The sequence below is a fragment of the Rhinopithecus roxellana genome, unplaced genomic scaffold (assembly GCF_007565055.1).
Source record: "Rhinopithecus roxellana isolate Shanxi Qingling unplaced genomic scaffold, ASM756505v1 contig2813, whole genome shotgun sequence".
In the NCBI taxonomy this organism is placed as follows: Eukaryota; Metazoa; Chordata; class Mammalia; order Primates; family Cercopithecidae; genus Rhinopithecus; species Rhinopithecus roxellana.
The window spans coordinates 1-18,308 of record NW_022142235.1 but is presented as its reverse complement, the minus strand read 5'-3'; the positions used below and the strand labels follow the sequence as shown (position 1 = coordinate 18,308).

Sequence of the window (18,308 nt, the reverse complement as noted above, 5' to 3'; positions counted from 1 at the left end):
GGCAGAGGCCTTCCAGTCCCCCCAGTGAGGCCTCCCCGAGGGAGGCTGGGCCCTCCCACCGGAGAGCCTTTTGTTTAGGGCCCTCTCCACAGTGAAATGACCCTTGTGTGGGCGGATCCACCTGACCCTTGACCCCAGCGCTGTGCTGGAGAAACGCAAGGGGCGGGCTTCTGTCTTCTACCGTCACAGCAGGTGAGTGTGCCTGACACCCGAGCGCCGCCCAGCCCAGCAGGGGAGCCCTCTGATGTGAGGAGCGCGGTCCCAGAATGCCCACAAGGAACAGAGGCGCTGAGACCACTTGTCAAACAGGTGCCCTATTTTACTAAAAACCACATGTACATTACATTTTACAAAACAGCAACTCTCTGATCTCTCGGTCCCTTCCTTAACCCCATAAAAAGAAGGGGATATTTGGGGACCGATGGGAACAGGTCCCCCTCCAAATGCTGAGGCCACCCAGGCATCCCCAGACCCCTGGTCCAGTGCAGGGCAGGAGGCAGCAGAGCCAGCTCACGGCCGCCATCACCCCAGGGTTCCTGGAGCCCGTCCAGAGCCCTCAGTGCCTAACCAGGGCCAGAGGGACCACCTGGGTGGGCCTCAGCTGGACTCACAGCCTCTCCCTGCCTGGGCGGAGTCCGGCCTCAGGAGGAGGAGTGCGGGTACCCATAGTGGTTGTGGTCAGCCTCGCCCAGGGTCAGCGTCAGTGACAGGCTGGGCTTCCGTTCCAGCTCCTCCTCCTGCGGACAGTGCTGTGGGGGTCGGGCTTTGAAGAAGTCTGAGATGTAGCGGACCTGGCAGAGCAGAGAGAGGTGAGAACGGGCAGGAGGCTGGCCAGGTACCAGGGACACGGGCATGAGCAGGAGGGGGATGAACAGGGTCCCAGGTGGGAATGAGAGGCCTCGGTGGGCAATGAGAGGAAAAGTGCCTGGGGTGGGAAGGGAGTGCTCTTGGTGGAGGACCACTGGGGAGCACTAGAGAGCCGACAGGCCCAGGGGAGAACTGCAGTAGGGCCAGGGGTCCAGAGAAGGACTGGGGTGCCCGAGAAGGAGTCCCAGGGGAGGAATGGGGGAGGCAGGGGGGTCCAGAGAAGGACTGGGGTGCCCGAGAAGGAGTCCAGGGGAGGAATGGGGGAGGCAGGGGGGTCCAGAGAAGGACTGGGGTGCCTGGGAAGGGGTCCCAGGGGAGGAATGCGGGATGCAAGGGGGTCCAGGGAAGGACTGGGGTTGGGGGAAAGGGGTCCCAGGGGAGGAATGGGGGCAGAAGGAGGGGTCCCAGGGAGGACTGACAGGGAGGAGGCCCAGGGAAGGACTCAGTGGGGCAAGGGTGCCCAGGGCAGGACCAGGGTTGGGTGGGGAGTGGTCTCTGGACAACACAGGGGATGGAGTTAGGGTTAGAAGCTCACAGTGAGGCCAGCCACCAGTGCCCCCTGCAGGAGTCCAACAAGGACATCGCTCCAGTGGTGTTTGTAATCAGACACGCGGGTGTAGCCCACGTAGAGGGCAAAGGCCACCAGGAAGAACTGGACGGTAGGCCGCAGCAGCCGCGCCCACTTCCCACAGAGTCGCGCCTGCACATACAGCTGGGGTGGGGGGAGGACGCGTTAGCCTGTGCGCCTGGCAGGCGCTCCCCTCCCACTGCACAGATGGCAGCACTGAGGCCTGAGGCAAACACCGGCCAGCCCAGAGCCTCCTGTTTTTATACACAAATCAGTTAGCCCCCCATCACCACCACTGCCCACCCATTTTACAGCTGGAAAAACTGAGGTCCAGGGAAGGGAGTGACTTAGCCACGGCTCCCCCGACAAGCAAGCCCCGGAGACACAGACTCACCGCCAAGAACAGCATGCAGTACATCCCAAAGGAAGAGTGTCCGGAGTAGAAAGACAACCTGAGGAAGGAGAAGGAGCAAGTGGCTCTCAGCATCTTCCAACGGCCCCCTTGTCCCGGCCCCTCCCACAGAAAGGAGGGTTCGACACGGAGGCTGCTGCTGTTAGATGTAGTCAAATCCCAGTAGCAGAAACTGTTCCCCTTTTCTGTTCCAGTTATCTGATAATGGAATAAGAGTCTCTGACTGGGGCTGTGGCATGAGATGCCTCATCTGTGAAGACCCTGAGGCCTGAACCCAAAACCCAGGGCAGACAATCGTGTCTGGCAAGCAGGGAACACCACAGTTTCATTTTCACTGTGTTTCTTTTCAGGATTTTCTCCCATCTGCGGAACTGAGGGAAGACTTCTTTTCATATAAATTCAAGATTCAGTGAAGGACATCAATGAAAGACAGAAAATAGAGGAAGAAACTTCAAAAGCAATTTTTAAACATGGCCAAAAAGTCGCAATCAACTTTCTTGGAACTAATCAAAAGCTTGCAGCAACCAGAAGACTTGATCGAGACAAACCAGCTGAATCTCAGAACAAACAGCTTTGTGGCGTTTTAACTCATCCTGGTCCCTCTCCCACTGCCTAGACTGGTGGTGGCCTGAGGATAACAGACTAACAGACCACATGCCCAGCAGATTCCAAGAACAGACTTTATTTGCAACTGTGGACGGGAGTATGGCTCCAGGGCTGGCCTTGATCTCACCTGACTGGACATTCTGCGGTGCTGAGGTGCTACCTGGGGGACATCTGGAGCAAACATTCACAATACATTTATTATTCTCTGCTGCCTGGGGCCAGTGACAGCAGATGAGGCAAACAACAGAGCAACCAAACAGAGCAGGGGGAAAGACCAGGGAATAAAATGCTATGGGCGATGAGGGCTTGGAACCTAGACCAGAGCTGTGCAGGAGCTCAGGAGAGGCCTGTGAGGGCCCGAGGGCCCTAAGCAAAGCTCTCACGTCTGGCCGCCTTCAGGCTCTGCACACACAGGAAGCGAAAGCTAAGAGTTGAAAACATGCTGAACCACGGAAGGGCTGACGCCACATGCACACAGACCTACAAACCCTGGGAGGTTTTTGTGAGTTTCTTTGGTTCCAGACGTTGAAGGAAATCTCTATCCTATCACTGACCACTAGGCTAAAAGAACAGGAAGAAACGGCCCCGCCGGACAAAAATACAGACTTTACATTAAACAAATAACTACTGCAACAAGCAGCAAGAACAAACCCAGGGGAGGGGGTAGGATCGTATTTCCAGAGTTGCTACATTATAATATTCTAAGCACCCAGTTTAAAACAAAACAAAACAGGTTGGGGACGGTGGCTCACGCCTGTAATCCCAGGACTTTGGGAGGCCGAGGCGGGCAGATCACGAGGTTAAGAGATTGAGACCATCCTGGCCAACATGGAGAAACCGGGCGTGGTGGCGGCGCCTGTAGTCCCACCTACTCGGGAGGCTGAGGCAGGAGATTTGCTTAAACCCGGGCAGGCGGAGGTTGCAGTGAGCCGAGATCATGCCACGGCACTCCAGCCTGGGCGACAGAGCAAGACTCCATCTCAAAAAACAAAACAAACAAACAAACAAAAAAATTACAAGGTATGTAGAAAAACATAGGTGTGACCAACAATACACAGGAAAAAAAAATCTATTAATAGACGTTGTCCCTTGGGACACCCAGATGTTGGACTCACTACGAACTTTCTTTTTTTTTTTTTTTTTGAGACGGAGTCTCGCTCTGTCGCCCGGGCTGGAGTGCAGTGGCCGGATCTCAGCTCACTGCAAGCTCCGCCTCCCGGGTTCACACCATTCTGCCTCAGCCTCCTGAGTAGCTGGGACTACAGGTGCCGCCACCACGCCCGTCTAGTTTTTTGTATTTTTAGTAGAGACGGGGTTTCACCGTGTTAGCCAGGATGGTCTCGATCTCCTGACCTCGTGATCCCCCCGTCTCGGCCTCCCAAAGTGCTGGGATTACAGGCTTGAGCCACCGCGCCCGGCCGGAACTTTCTTTCTTAAGAGAGGGCCTGACTTGAACTTCTGGGCTCCAGCGATCCTCCTGCCTCAGCCTCCCAAATAGCTGTGACAATGGGTGTGTGCCACCGAGCCTGGGTTCTAGACAAACACTTTTAGTTAGCCATTTAAAATAGGTTCAAAGAAAAAAAGTAAAAATAAATAAATAAATGAATAAAATGCTCAAGAGCCAAAGGAATGTGGGAACACTGTCTCATCCAACAGAGAATATCAAACAGAAGTTACAAAAGGAACGAAATAAAGATTTATCTGAAATGGAAAATCACTGGACAGGGGCTCAGCAGCAGGTCTGAGGAAGCAGAAGAGACAGTAAACTTTAAAGTAGGTCAATTGGCCGGGCGCGGTGGCTCACACCTGTCATCCCAGCACTTTGGGAGGCTGAGGCAGGCAGATCACGAGGTCAAGAGTTCGAGACCAGCCTGGCCAACAGAGTGAAACCCCATCTCTACTAAAAATACAAAAATTAGCCAGGCACAGTGGCACACGCCTGTCATCCCAGCTACTTGGGAAGCTGAGGCAGGAGAATTGCTTGAACCCAGGAGGCGGTGGTTACAGTGAACCAACATCGCGCCACTGCACTCCAGCCTGGGTGACAGAGCAAGACTCCAACTCAAGAAAACAAAGAAAATAGGTCAATTAACAAAAAAAAGAAAAAAAGAAAAAAACAAAGAAAGAAAACAGGTCAATTAAGATTATTCGGCCGGGCGCGGTGGCTCACACCTGTAATCCCAGCACTTTGGGAGGCCGAGGCAAGTGGATCACCTGAGGTCAGAAGTTTGAGACCAACCTGGCCAACATGGTGAAACCCTGTCTCTACTCAAAATACAAAAAATTAGCTGGACGTGGTGGTACATACCTGTAATCCCAGTTACTTGGGAGGCTGAGACAGGAGAAGTGCTTGAACCCAGGAGGTGGAGGCTGCAGTGAGCCAAGATTGCACCACTGCACTCTAGCCTGGGCAACAGAGCCAGACTCTGTCTCAAAAAAAGGGAATTACAAAAAAAAAAAAAAAAAGATTATTTAGCCTGAACAGGCTCGGTGGCTCAATCCCAGCACTTTGGGAGGCTGAGGCGGGAAGATTGCTCGAGCCCAGGCATTCGAGACCAGCCTGGGCAACATGGTGAGACCCTATTTCTATAAAAAAATTTAAAAACCAGCCAGATGTGGTGGTGTATGCCTGTAGTCCCAGCTACTTGGAAGGCAGAGGCGGGAGGATGGTTTGAGTCCAGGAATTCGAGTCTTGGGCAAGATAGCAAGACCCCCATCTGTAAAAGAAAAAAAAATTAAAAGCAAAAGAAAAGAAAGACAGTAATGAGGAACTGAAAAAGAAGGAATAACCTAAGCAAACCTAAACAAAATGGCAGAGGTCCTTCTTTATCAGGAATTACATTGAATATAAATAAACTCTCCAATTAAAAGTCAAAGTTTAATTAAATGCCTTAATTCAATAAAAGATTAATATATAATGAAAAAAACACACATACACAAAAAGTAAAAAGTCAGAGATCTGGCTGGGTGCGGTGGCACACGTCTGTAATCCCAGCACTTTAAGAGGCCAAAGTGCGTGGACTGCTTGAGCTCAGGAATTCAAGACCAGCCTTGGCAACATGGCAAAACCCCGTTTCTACCAAAAAAAATAAACAGTAGCTGGATGTGGTGGCACATGCCTGTAGTCCCAGCTACTCGGGAGGCTGAGGTGGGAAGATGGCTTGAGCCTGGGAGTCCGAGGCTGCAGTGAGCTGAGATCATTGCACTCCAGCCTGGGCAACAGAGTGAGCCTCTGTCTCAAAAAAAATCAGAGATCAGACAATACATTAAAAACGTGGCCCGAGTTTATGCTAAGGTATAAGACACTTACGTGAGAGTCAGAGACATAAACAGGTTGAAAGTCCAAGAATGGGGAAAAAAAAATTGTAAGCAAACAGTAACAAAAAGAGAACCAGAATAGCTATATTAATATCAGACAAAATAGACATCAAGACAAAATTGAGACAAAACTCATATATATCATTCTATGATGATGAAATGGTCAATCTATCAAAGACATATAACAATTACAAAGGTAAATATACCAAACAACAGAATCCCAAAATACATAAAGCAAAAACTGACAGAAGGCTACAGCATGGATGAACTTCAAAAACATACAAGAATGCACTAACTTATGCAAAAATTAGCCGGGCGTGGTGGCGGGCGCCTGTAGTCCCACCTACTCGGCAGGCTGAGGCAGGAGAACGGCATGAACCCAGGAGGCAAAAAGCATTTTTTTTTTTAGTCTCATTCTCTCACCCAGACTGGAGTATGATGGCGTAATCTCGGCTCACTACAACGTCTGCCTCCCAGGTTCAAGCGATTCTCTCCCTCGGCCTCCCGAGTATCTGGGATTATAGGCATATGCCACCATGCACGGATAATTTTTTTATTTTAAGTAAAGACTGGGTTTCAGCATGTTGGCCAGGCTGGTCTTTAACACCCGACCTCAGGTGATCCACCCACCTTGGCCTCCCAAAGTGCTGGGATGACAGGTGTGAGCCACCTTGCCTGGCCCCCCTGACATTTTTTTAATTAGAAAAAGAAAAAGAGGGGCTGGTCGCGGTGGCTCACACCTGTCATCCCAGCACTTTGGGAGGCCGAGGTGGGTGGATCACAAGGTAAGGAGTTCAAGACCACAGTGACCAACGTGGTAAAACCCTATTTCTACTAAAAACACAAAAAAATTAGCCGGGGATGGTGGTGGGCGCCTGTAATCCCAGCTACTGTGGAGGCTGAGGCAGGAGAATCGCTTGAACTCGGGAGGCGGAGGTTGCAGTGAGCCAAGATCGCACCACTGCACTCCAGCCTGGGCAACAGAGCGAGACTCTGTCTCAAAAAGAAAAAAAAGAAAAGAAAAGAAAGAAAAAGAAAAAGAAACAAAAGACCACATTAGCGTATGATTCCATTTATATGAAACATTAAGAACAGGCAAATGCGCAGACAGAAAGTAGGACGGTGGTGGATGCGAGGCGCTGGGGGAGGAGTGACAGCTAATGGGCACAAGGGTTCTTTCCTTTTCTTTTCTTTTCTTTCTTTGCTTTTTTTGAGACAGGTCTTGCTGTGTCTCCCAGGCTGGAATACAGTGGCATGATCTTGGCTCACTGCAGCCTCTGCCTCCCGAGTTCAGGGGATCCTCCTGCCTCAGCTTCCACAGTAGCTGGGAGTGCAGTGCACCCCATCACGGGGCTGCGACTGCAGGTGCACCCCATCGTGGCTGCTCATGTTTTGATTTGTTGTAGAGACGGGGTTTTGCCATGTTCCCCAGGCTGTGGGGTTTCTTTTTTGTTTTTGTTTTTGTTTTTTGAGATGGAGTCTTGCTCATCACCCAGGCTGGAGTGCGGTGGTGTGATCTCGGCTCACTGCAAGCTCCGCCTCCCGGGTGCACGCCATTCTCCTGTCTCAGCCTCCTGAGTAGCTGGGACTACAGGCACTTGCCAACGCGCCCCGCTAATTTTTTGTATTTTTAGCAGAGACGGGGTTTCACCGTCTTAGCCAGGATGGTCTCGATCTCCTGACCTTGTGATCCGCCCGCCTCGGCCTCCCAAAGTGCTGGGATGACAGGCGTGAGCCACCACGCCCGGCCTGTGGGGTTTCTTTTTGATGTGACAAACATATTCTGGAATTAGGGCGAGGAGATGGCTGCACAACATTGTGAATGCACAAAAAATGAATTGTACACATTCAAATGGAAAAAATTGTGAATTTTATCTGACACAAATTTTATGTCAATTTTTTAAAAGGACAGCAATTAGGTGAAAAATTTAAGGACTTATCAGCAGAGACAGTAAGAAGGTAGCGCAGAAGGCCGGGCGCGGCGGCTCACGCCTGTCATCCCAGCACTTTGGGAGGCCAAGGCGGGCGGATCACCAGGTCAAGAGTTCGAGACCAGCCTGGTCAACATGGCGAAACCCTGTCTCTACTAAAAATACAAAAATCAGCCCAGCATGGTGGTGCATGCCTGTAATCCCAGCTACTAGGGGGGCTGAGGCAGGAGGATCTCTTGAACCTGGGAGGCGGAGGTTGCAGTGAGCTGAAATCATGCCACTGCACTCCAGCCCGGGCAACAGAGCGAGACACTATCTCAAAAAAAAAAAAAAAAAAAAAGATAGTGCAGAAAAGGGCAGAGCGTGAAATTTAGGGGAGACGGAGACAGAGCATGCTCCCCTCTGCCTCCCAGTGTCTGCAGGGCCCACGGAACTCTGAGGTCTGGCTCCTGCCCGACCAGCTGCCTGCTGCCTCCCCATGTGTTCAGCTCCCATTCCCCACAAGAGTGAAGGCTGCTAGTCCACACCCACCTGGCCTCGGTGACGTCTGCAGGGTTTCCCCTGCACACTTTCTCCAGCTGCACATAGACCGAGCAGTTGATCCGGCTCCAGTCAGGGTCACAGACGGCCAGGAAGTTGGGCCGCAGACGCCCGATCATGTATTTGGCCAGGTCTGTCAGAGACTGGCTCACCGCAGCCCCGAACAGGAAGGCCCCCAGCACCTTGTAGACAGCAGCCACGTAGTTGTTGAAGTCGGAGCGAGAATAGAGCCGGTCTGTGTACACCAGGTAGGCCTCCCCAGCCGAGACCTGCAAGTGGGGCAGCCGCAGGAACCCTCACTCCTCTCCACGGGCCTCCCCAAAGCTGCTGGAGAGCTGAGGACTCGAAAGGGGACCCTATTACCCACAAGTACCACTCGGGGCAAGGCTGTGTCCCCCAGCCCCCCACAGACCTCCAGGGCAGGGCTGTGCCACCCCGTCAGGCCCCCAGGGTAAAGCTGTGCCCACCCCGTCCCCCTCCCGGTCCCTCTGAGCCCCTCCTGCCTTACAAGGACGACGGTGGCCGTGGTGGTGACCCCAGCCATCAGCCCATGGGTGATGGTATCTGGACGGTAGGGGTACCGGATGGAGTCATCCGCGCAGTAAAATCCTCGCTTATACGGGGCGTTCACCAGCGTCAGGATAGCGAAGGGCAGGGAGGCTGGTGGGGAAGAAAAGCCTGGGAGCTGTGAGGTCCTCTCACCAGCTGGGCCTTGGGGCCCCACGCACCTGCCTTGGGGCCTTGGCCTGGAGGCCTCCCACCTCTACTCCCACCAGACAGCAAGGAAGAGCTTTTTCCACAGCACGTGGGAGGCCCAAGTGACACTCGCTTTCCCATCCCCCTCAGACAAACACAAACTCCCCAGGCCCTCTCCCCTCACAGCCTCACAGCCTCCTTTCTGCTGCTTGAACAAACCCAGCAAACACCCACCTCAGGGCCTTTGAACAGGCACTTTTCTCTGCACAAAATATCTTTTTCTTTTCTTTTATTTTTTTTGAGACGGAGTCTCGCTCTGTCGCCCAGGCTGGAGCGCAGTGGCCGGATCTCAGCTCACTGCAAGCTCCGCCTCCCGGGTTCACGCCATTCTCCTGCCTCAGCCTCCCGAGTAGCTGGGACTATAGGCTCCCGCCACCAAGCCCGGCTAATTTTTGTATTTTTTTTAGTAGAGACGGGGTTTCATTCACTGTGTCAGCCAGGATGGTCTCGATCTCCTGACCTCGTGATCCGCCCGTCTCGGCCTCCCAAGTGCTGGGATTACAGGCTTGAGCCACTGCGCTGGCCTTTTTGTTTTAATTTTTAAAAGTAGCAACAGGGGTCTCACGTTGACCAGGCTGGTCAAAAACTCCTGGGCTGGAGTGATCCTCCAGCATCAGCCTCCCAAAGGGCTGAGATTACAGGTGTGAGCCAATGTGCCGGGCCCCAAAGTAGTTCTAACTTACGTGCCAGGCCCCAGAGTAGCTCTGAGTGACTTCCACTCTCAGTTTCATCTCCCCTCCCGACCGTCCACGCCAGCGTCACTCTCACAGAAGGAAAGGTTTGCTCTTTTTCCCTCTTCCACACGCAAATCCCACGTGGAATTATGCAGTCACGTGTGGGACACTGACATTAATTTCCCCCATCCACCCACCGGCACCAGGAGGCACCTGTCATGTTCAGGACACAGTCCCCGGACCCTGATCAGGGCCTGGCCAGAGCAGATGTTTAATAAACATCTGTTAAAATAAGGCGGGACTTATTTTAACCTAAAACCTGGCCAGAGAAGTCAGGAAAAAACCAAGGAAGGGGCACAGCTGAGATGCCTTTGTTCACACACTTGCCCCTTCATCGATCCTCACGACAGGGCACAGGCCAGCCACGTGGTGAGCAGGACAGACCCAGCTCTGGCCTCAGGGATCAAAGACACATTCGGGAGCCACTCGTGGAAGGTGTTGCCATGGCACTGGGGCTCCTGGGGCCCTGCTGAGCTGCGGGTGGCCAGGGAAGCAGGAGTCAGTGACGGAGGACAGGGGCAGAGGGCAGCTCCCTATTCCATGGGGCAGGTGCACAACAAAGCCCGCATCGACTACCCCAGAGACAAACCAAGGCAGGGCATCCTTTGGCCTGCAGGGAGCCTCACACTCCTCCCGACATGCCAACTTCAAGGGCCCTAGGACACCGTACACCTTCCATGCTGGCTAAGTCTGGGGAAATAATCCAGTGACGAAAACAGAGGTCTGCCTCACAGAGCAAGAAAGGTGGAGGGAATGTAGAATAGAATGGGCAGACAGGGCACGGTGACTCACGCCTGTAATCCCAGCATGGTGGGAGGCTGAGGCGGGCGGATCACGAGGTCAAGAGATCAAGACCATTCTGGCCAACACGGTGAAACCCCATCTCTACTAAAAATACACAAATGATCTTGGCGTGGTGGCGTCCCAGCTCCTCAGGAGGCTGAGGCAGGAGAATCGTTTGAACTCAGGACACGGAGGTTGCAGTGAGCCGAGATCGCGCCGCTGCACTCCAGCCTGGCAACAGAGCGTGACTCAAGAAAAAAAAAAAAAAAAAAGAATGGGCAGCGCTGGGGCCTGGAGGCGGGACAGTGGTTGGAGAGGCAAGCACTGGGGCAGGACTGCGGAGAGAGCTGGGATGTAAGAACTTGGCTTCTGCTCCTGCGCAGGAGGGGTTGGAGCTGCTGTAAGGAAGGAGAGAGGCCTTGGAGGAGGCTCCTGCAGTTGCCGGCGGGCTGGAAAGTCAGAGTTACAAGATGCTAAGAAGGGAATCCAGCCCATACCCACAGCTCTCATGAGGCAGAGGCTCACACAGGTTAGCCTCCATTTCCGACTTCCTTGCCCCAGCAACTCCAACTAGAGACTCAGACCGACGCGGGGCTTCCCTCTGCCTGGAAAGCTCTCCCTGGGGTCCCCAGAACAGACACCTTCTCTTCATTTAGCCCCCTGGGAGCCTTCCCGCCCTCACACTGCCCTCACGCCAGCATCTAGAACCTCAGTGTTGACTGAACTGTGATGTGCGCGAGCTTCCAGAACGGAGGTGCACTTGGCCTGGCCACCACCCCTGGCACACAGCAGCAACACCCAACCCCATCTCGGCTGTACCTCCCACTGCTGTGTGGCCTCCCGCTGCTGTGTGACCTCCAGCAGGTGACTCAGCACCTCCCTCACAGGCTGTTGTAAGGGAAATGTTTTCGTTTTTTGCAGGTTGCTTAGTGCCTGGCATACAGAAAGTGCCACCTAAATGTTTAAATAAATAACACCATAGGTGCTCGGGAAATGGCACCCAGGGCTGGCAGACGCCCCACAGGGACTTCTTGCTGTCACCTGGCCCGCCCTAAAACGGGTCTCCTTCGGGAGGTAAGAGGACTTGGCCTCTGCTGTGAGATGGCAGAGAAGCAGGAAACACATTGGTGGGGAGGACACCCCCAGGGATAGAATTCTGGGGCCATTGTCTGTTCAGCCACAGAGCAAACACTCGGCCTTTGTTCCCGGGACCCTGCGGGAGGGGGGCCTGCCCCCAATCTGGCCCGCAAACCCGCCGGACAGGTTTGGTTCTCCCGGCACCCCCCAACCCCGTTCACCCGAAGCCTGGGACCCAGACTTCATCTCCAAGTGTCTCCCCCGCCTGAGCCAGGAGGGCGACTGAACCTCCCTGCACATGCAGCGGTTCGAATCCCACCGACGCACTGGGTGCCAGGGCCGAGGGTCAGCCCTCTCCGCGCGCACCGGGAGCGCCCACCCCAGGGGCGGAGGCGCGGACGTCCTGCCGGGGTAACCCGCGGCCGCGCCCACCTCCCGGGCCGCCGGGGCCGCCGCCCGCGTGAATCACCGCCCAGGCCCGGCGGGGCGGGGGGGAGGCGCGCTCGGTCTCTCCGCAGCGACTTCCTGCTGCGGGGGCGGGGGATGCTGGCCCCGGCTCCTCGGGCCTTTCGCGACCCCCATCCCCCCGGGCCTGGGACGCGGGGACCCCGGGGCCTGGGAGGGCGCGCGCAGTGGGGGGCGCGGAGGGAGGTCTGGTCCTCGCGCGCGCTCCCCGCCTGCAGGGTCCTCGGAGGGACCAGGGCGTGCAGCCTCCCCGTTCCCCTGCAAACTTGCGCGGAGCCGGGGGCGTGTCCGTCCCGGGAGGGTCCCCCCCACACCCGGGTCCCCGCGGCTCTTACCGACCAGTAAGCACAGCACGTCGAGCAGCACGAAGACCCACCTCCGCTGCATGGTCCCCGCGACCCCCGACGCCGGTCCCAGCGCGTCCCGTCGCGTCCCGGCCCTGCCGCGGGGTCACGTGGGCGCGGCGCCCGCCCCGCGCGGAGGGGAGGGGAGGGGAGGGCGGGGAGGGGAGGGGAGGGCGGGGAGGGCGGGGAGGGCAGGGGCGGGGAGGGCGGGGAGGGCAGGGGCGGGGAGGGCGGGGAGGGCAGGGGCGGGGAGGGGAGCGGCGGCCCCAGAGCGCACGGACTCTGCCCCCGCCGGCCCGCGCGGAGGGGAGGGGAGGGCGGGGAGGGGAGGGGAGGGCGGGAGGGGAGGGGAGAGGAGGGCGGGGAGGGAGGGGGGAGAGGGGGCGGGGAGGGGAGGGGAGAGGAGGGCGGGGAGGGGAGGGGAGAGGAGGGCGGGGAGGGGAGGGGAGAGGAGGGCGGGGAGGGGGAGCGGCGGGGAGGGCAGGGGAGGGTCGGGTCGGGCAGGGGCGGGGAGGGGAGCGGCGGCCCGGAGCGCACGGACTCTGCCCCCGCCGGCCCGCGGCGCCGAAAGGAGCGGGTGGGGCGAGCGTGCAGGCGCCACGGGGCCCTCGTGCGTCCGCCTGGAGTCCCGGCCCTGACCCGGGGTGTGAGGCCGTCAGAGGCGGGAGGTTCCCGCGGGTCGGGCCTCGGAGCCCCGGGGGGAACGTGGAGAAGGAAGACGCGGAGCGAGCGGCGGGACCGGCAGGGCCGCGGGACGGGTCCCCCCACTTTCCTCCTCAGGAAGTGGCAGCCGCGCTGCGCACCTCGAACCCTCCGACAGCAGGAAGCACCTGCACGTTGAAGGGGCGCCGTGGCTTAATCAGAGGAATTTCTTTTCTCCTCACACTCAGAATCCTGCCCTGGCCCGTTAGGAGCTCGAGTCCCTGGGGACCCACCTTGCGACGGTGTGGGGTCCCCGGCGCACCTGAGCCCAGGCCCCGTGCCTGGTGGCGCACTTGCCCTCCCGTTTCACAGAAGAGCTCGGGGGCGCCAGGAGCAGGGACCCCATGAAATAGCGCCGGGGGTCTGTGCCCCCACCGGGTCCTGGGGAGCCCTGAGCTGACGGTGCCTGGGATTGACGGCACCCAAGCTAGGGAAACCGAGGCCCAAGGGGCCCACACTGGGTCCTTTCGGCTGGGACCACGCGGGAGGCCTCAAGAGTGTCAGACCCACGTTTCCGGAGTCCAGCCTTGACCTGGGCCACTCACCGTCACGTACTGGGAAGTGGCAGGGCTGGGATCAGAAACCAGGCTGCTGGGCCCAGGATCCGCCGCCACCCTGAACCTCCTCTAAAACCTGCTCAGCACCACCATCAGCCCCCTGCCCCAGCAACACCAGAACAGCGTGCACCTCAACAATGGACTTCACCTGGGAGCTCCTCGACCCTGCTTCCTGGGTCCTGGAGGGTCAGACACCTGCACGTGGGGCAGGGGGCGTCGTGAGGGGACTCCGTGGGTAAGGGGGCTCTTGGGAGACAGCAAAGGCACCCAGTGTGGTGCTGGATGGGAAGACGGTGCAAGCTGGCCTGTGGCAGGGGGCTTCAGGTTCCCCTGCTGCACTCACGGTGAGGCAGGGGCTCTAGCTCCTGTCGGAATGAGGGTCATGAGGGTTACCATGCCCGGCATAAATGCTACATAAATGTAGGCTTCAGCATCACTACTGCGCTTCCCCCACACTTCAACTTGTCTGCAAATGACCACTGCTGTCAGTGTGTCTTGACAGCCCACCCACATTTTCTGCTAAGATGGAGAGGGTTGCACGTCTACTGGAGTCAAGGAAAGGCAGGGTTCTTTACTGAGCACCTACTGTGTGCTGGGAGCAGGGAGGGTCATGTGGAGGGGCTTGCCAAAGTGGGAGGGGGGAAGACAGTGGGGGCTGTGAGATTGGGCCAAGCAGGAGGAGGAAGAGATCAGGAGAGGGGTGGGGTCGACTGGGAGGATAGAGGGCGGAGGAGGCTGGAGGCTGTTCCCCCTTCCACCCTTCCCCTTGGGTCGGGATTTTGGGTCAGCCCTTAAAATCCTGGGCAGGATAAGGATTAAAATCTGGTGGGGGAAGCAAGAATTAGCATTCGGGTCAGGATTGGGTCGTCTCCTACATATGCTGACTGCCATCCACCACACTTCAAGGAACTTCTTGTCAGAGCTGGATCTGCTGCTGTTCCCCAGCTGCCCGGTTCCTCCCTTACAGGAAGAAACTGAGGGCCAGTTGCAGAGCTCCCAGCAGGGACAGAGCCTGAATGGGAGGCCAGGCATCAGTGGCTTTCTCCTTCATCCTGCAGATGGCAGAGCTGGAAGAGGTGGTGGTGGTACAAGGCCCCAAGCTGGGTCCCCTAGAGACAAGGCCACCCCTGGCGGCCAGGTCGCCACCCCCAGGCAAGCAAGCTCGCGGGTTCAGCAGCTGCAGCTCCCACCTCTTGCCCAGCACTGGCTCTGCCACCTTGGTGCCTCACTGCAACCTGGATAGCTCCAGGCTGTTTCCAAATGGACTCTGTGGAGACTGAGACACCTGTGAAGTGGGCAGAAGGGGGCCTGGCACACAGTAGGTGCCACCTAAGTGCAGCCAGCCACTACCTGCCGTTGCTTTCTGTACTTCTCTGGGACTTGAGAGGTAAATTACTTGCCCAAGGTCAGAACAGGAGTTGTCTCCCAGGTTTCAGGCCCTGGGGCTCTTGGAGTCGAACGGGTGCCCGTCAGTGGGTTTGACGTGCAGGCAGTGGACAGCAAAGGCTGAGGGGTGGATGGTGTGGAAAGACAACTAAGTATCCCTCTGTCTGTCTGCATAAAGGGGGCGAGAGAGGAGCTATCACCTGGGATTGTAGAGAAGATTAAACAGTTTGTGAAATGCTTGACCCGGGGCCAAACATTAGGAAACATCATTTGAGGGTGAACTGAACAAAATGCAGTGCCAGTAGGTGCCATGTGTCTGCCGGGTTAAGATGTAAAAGGTCCTTCTTCCTGGGGTCAAGATTTAAAAGGGCTGGAAACTGCTGCCTTCGAATTCAGAGTCCAGAACCCATGAATTCAGAATCCCACTCAGACTCTGCAATCCCTGGAGCGCCTCTTAATTGAGTGTCACCTTCCAGTCAGGGACAGGGTAACCCTCCGAGTTTCAGCACCGCGAGTCTGCTGTGCTCTGTGAGGAAGTCTTGACTGGGTCACAGCTAAGAAAACCACACAGCAGGAGTCCTGGATGCAGATGCCAGAGCCCCTCGTGCAGACAACGCGGGACGCAGCCACCAGAGCCTCTTGTGCAGACAGTCCGGGACGCAGCCGCCCTGCCAGAGCCCCCCGTGCAGACAACCCGGGATGCAGCCTCCAGAGCCCCTCCTGCAGACCACCCAGGATGCAGCCGCCCTGCCAGAGCCCCCCGTGCAGACAACCCGGGATGCAGCCGCCTTGCCAGAGCCCCTCGTGAAGACAACCCGGACCGCACAGCCCTCCCACCATCTCAGTCTGTACGTTTGTTCACTGTCCCTGTCTCCCCCAAGCTCCAGGAAAGCGGGAGCTGGCACACAGCGGGTGCGCAGGCCGTGCTTACTGGGGCGCTGAAAGACTTCAGTGCCCGGAGCCTGAGGTCAACCAGGGACATGACGACTGCAGGGAGCTCTCACTGGGTCACAGCAAGGAGAGACACACAAGCAACAGCGCGTTCTCGAAGGGAGGGTCGGTTTCCGCCTGCTTCTTGTACAAAACGAGGGGCGGAGACGGCAGGGGCCACCCTGTGAAACACTCGATTAAATCCCCATTCACAAACCTTCTGATGCGTAGTAGCTTCTATCCTTGCCCCCCAAACCAGGAGCCGGTGAAGGCAACGAGAGTCAGCTGGAAGACCTCGACTAGTCTGCAAAGCTGCTGAGCACCCACAGACCTCAAGGACTTGGTTCCGACTCAAGGAAGAGCAAGGACGGTGGTGGTGCAGGGACTCCAGGGAACGCGTAACGCCTCTGGCGAGGCCACCACTGTCCTGTCTCTCTCTTGATGTGGCTCTGACAGCCCACCAGGGCGGGGACGGTTCACTTCCCAAGTGCTCACCAGGGGCCGTGTTTTCGACTCTCCCTGCACAGGCTGTGGGGCGTGGCTCTGGGTGAGTGGAAACGTTTGTCCTGCGGCGACCACCACCCCTCCCTCCCCGACCTCAAGCCACAGGACCAGGGGCCGGGGCCGGGCTCCGCGCCGCCTTCAGGGGGCACGGGTGCCCTCTGCGGGACACGCGGAGGCGGCGCTCCACGCCAGGGTCTCAGCATCCCCGAGAACAGCCCAGGACTGGAGCCAATCAACGCCAGGGACCCCCAGCTGAGTCCTGGTATCTGTGTAACAAACAGGACACCCAGTTACATCTGAATCCCAGAAGAGAAGAGCAACAAACCGGTCTTCAGCATGTGCCCCAAATCCTGCAAGGGACACGCTCACACACTCGTTTATCTGTAATTCGACGCTAACTGGGCATCCTGCATTTTCTCTGGCCATCCTACTCAGCAGCTACAAACCGAGGAAACAAGGACCACCATGGAGAGAGAGACAGCTGGGTCAGGTCAGCAGGGGCCCAGACAGTGCCACTCTGGGACCATCCGCTCTGAGCAACTCTCCCTCCGCCACCTCCACCCCCACAGAAATTGTCTCAGGAGAGCCGATCTCCAGGCAGGCCCCTGGCTAAGGCCACAGACTCTGTCCAGAACAGATTTCCATACTTGGTTAGCAGGCAGGAGGTCACCAAAGACGTTCACTTCACTGTAAAAGGAAAGCATTAAATAAACTAACACAAATAACTTCTTGACGGCCACCGAAAAGCTGAGGCCAATACGTTTGTTCTAGAGAGGTACGAGCTCTCCAGAGGTTAGACAAGGCCAAGTCCGGTGGAGGCCTCATTAATCCTAGGAGCCTGGTGTGGGACGAATCCGCAAGAGCCCCAAGGCAGAGCGGGCCCTCCAGGTCCTCATGCCTGGGTCTGGGCTGCAGGAAGGGCAGATTCCACCACCCCGCCCCCGCCCAGCTGCTGACAGGGTGGGGGCAAGGCCTTCCTGGGGCAAAACCGTATCCCCTCTGCTCCTTACTGCCTTACCCACATCTAGTGCACCTCAGAAACGCAAGACCCACGGACAAGGAAGAACGCTGTCAGTCAACACACAGCACCCCATGGTCTCTCCCAGCTCCAACCTATCTCAGCCATTCCAATCACATCGAATCTCCCGACGCTACTTCAGCTAAAAAACACCACTACGGCTCCCCACTGCCTCCCCAGTTTCAGATTCCTTGGCCTAAGACGGAAGTGTTTCCACTGCCCTCCTGACCTTGTGCTCACCCCACACAAATGGGAGGCTCGTGCCTCTGGGTGCTGCCCCGGCCTGCCCACGTCCTCCTCCCTCTTACTGTTTGTTCCTCCATGGGGCTGTCCTGCTACCAAAGGGGAACAAGGGACCAGGCCTGGCCGACCAGGACACCCTTCCTGCTCGGCAGTTCCTGGTTCAGTTATGGGCGTTGACACCCAGGAAAAATTTACCCAGTTTTATTGGAACTGTTGGGCAAGCCACAGGCTTCCCACAGGAATCACAGATGCAAGGTTGTGTGCCTGGAGCTTCTGGTTCCATCTCAGTCACCACAAAGGGTACGCCCCTGCGAATAAGGTCAGTTTGGGCAGCAGAGAAATAGAAGCACCGAAATATCATCATGTGGATGATGACTCCTGGTTCCTGCTTCTGAAGGCCTGGACTGGGTCTTAAGGGTGGTGTAACTTCTGGGTCAGGCGCCGTGGCTCACACCTGTCATCCCACCGCTTTGGGAGGCTGCTGAGGGGGGCGGATATCACCTGAGGTCAAGAGTTTGAGACCACCCTGGCAAACATGGTGAAAGCCCATCTCTACTAAGAATACAA

At 56.9% G+C, this 18,308-nt stretch overlaps 1 protein-coding gene across 2 annotated transcripts; it reads right to left on the bottom strand.

Annotated features, from left to right (window-relative positions):
- Positions 1 to 298: 298 nt before the first annotated feature.
- On the bottom strand, positions 299 to 12,545 carry LOC104673869 (phospholipid phosphatase 2). 2 transcript variants are annotated; one of them, XM_030926409.1, is made up of 6 exons: positions 12,434 to 12,545; positions 8,751 to 8,902; positions 8,234 to 8,511; positions 1,830 to 1,887; positions 1,403 to 1,579; positions 299 to 791 (listed from the first exon to the last, which is right to left on the bottom strand). In XM_030926409.1, the coding sequence occupies exons 2-6, from the start codon at positions 8,784 to 8,786 to the stop codon at positions 642 to 644; spliced, it is 699 nt and encodes a 232-aa protein (XP_030782269.1). In that variant the 5' UTR covers positions 8,787 to 8,902; positions 12,434 to 12,545; the 3' UTR covers positions 299 to 641. The 2 variants fall into 2 exon arrangements, with proteins under 2 accessions (XP_030782269.1, XP_030782268.1); XM_030926408.1 differs by having other exon boundaries at positions 12,393 to 12,544.
- Between the last annotated feature and the right edge of the window lie 5,763 nt (positions 12,546 to 18,308).

What these genes read in the sequence shown, in the direction of transcription:
- LOC104673869 (XM_030926408.1), bottom strand. Translation starts at nt 12,444, where the DNA reads ATGCAGCGGAGGTGGGTCTTCGTGCTGCTCGACGTGCTGTGCTTACTG. An exon ending in CGTGCTGTGCTTACTGGTCG is followed by an intron (nt 8,903 to 12,392) that starts GTAAGAGCCGCG and finishes CTTCCCCACCAG; the next exon opens with CCTCCCTGCCCTTCGCTATC. An exon ending in GCAGACGTCACCGAGGCCAG is followed by an intron (nt 1,888 to 8,233) that starts GTGGGTGTGGAC and finishes CTCCTTCCTCAG; the next exon opens with GTTGTCTTTCTACTCCGGAC.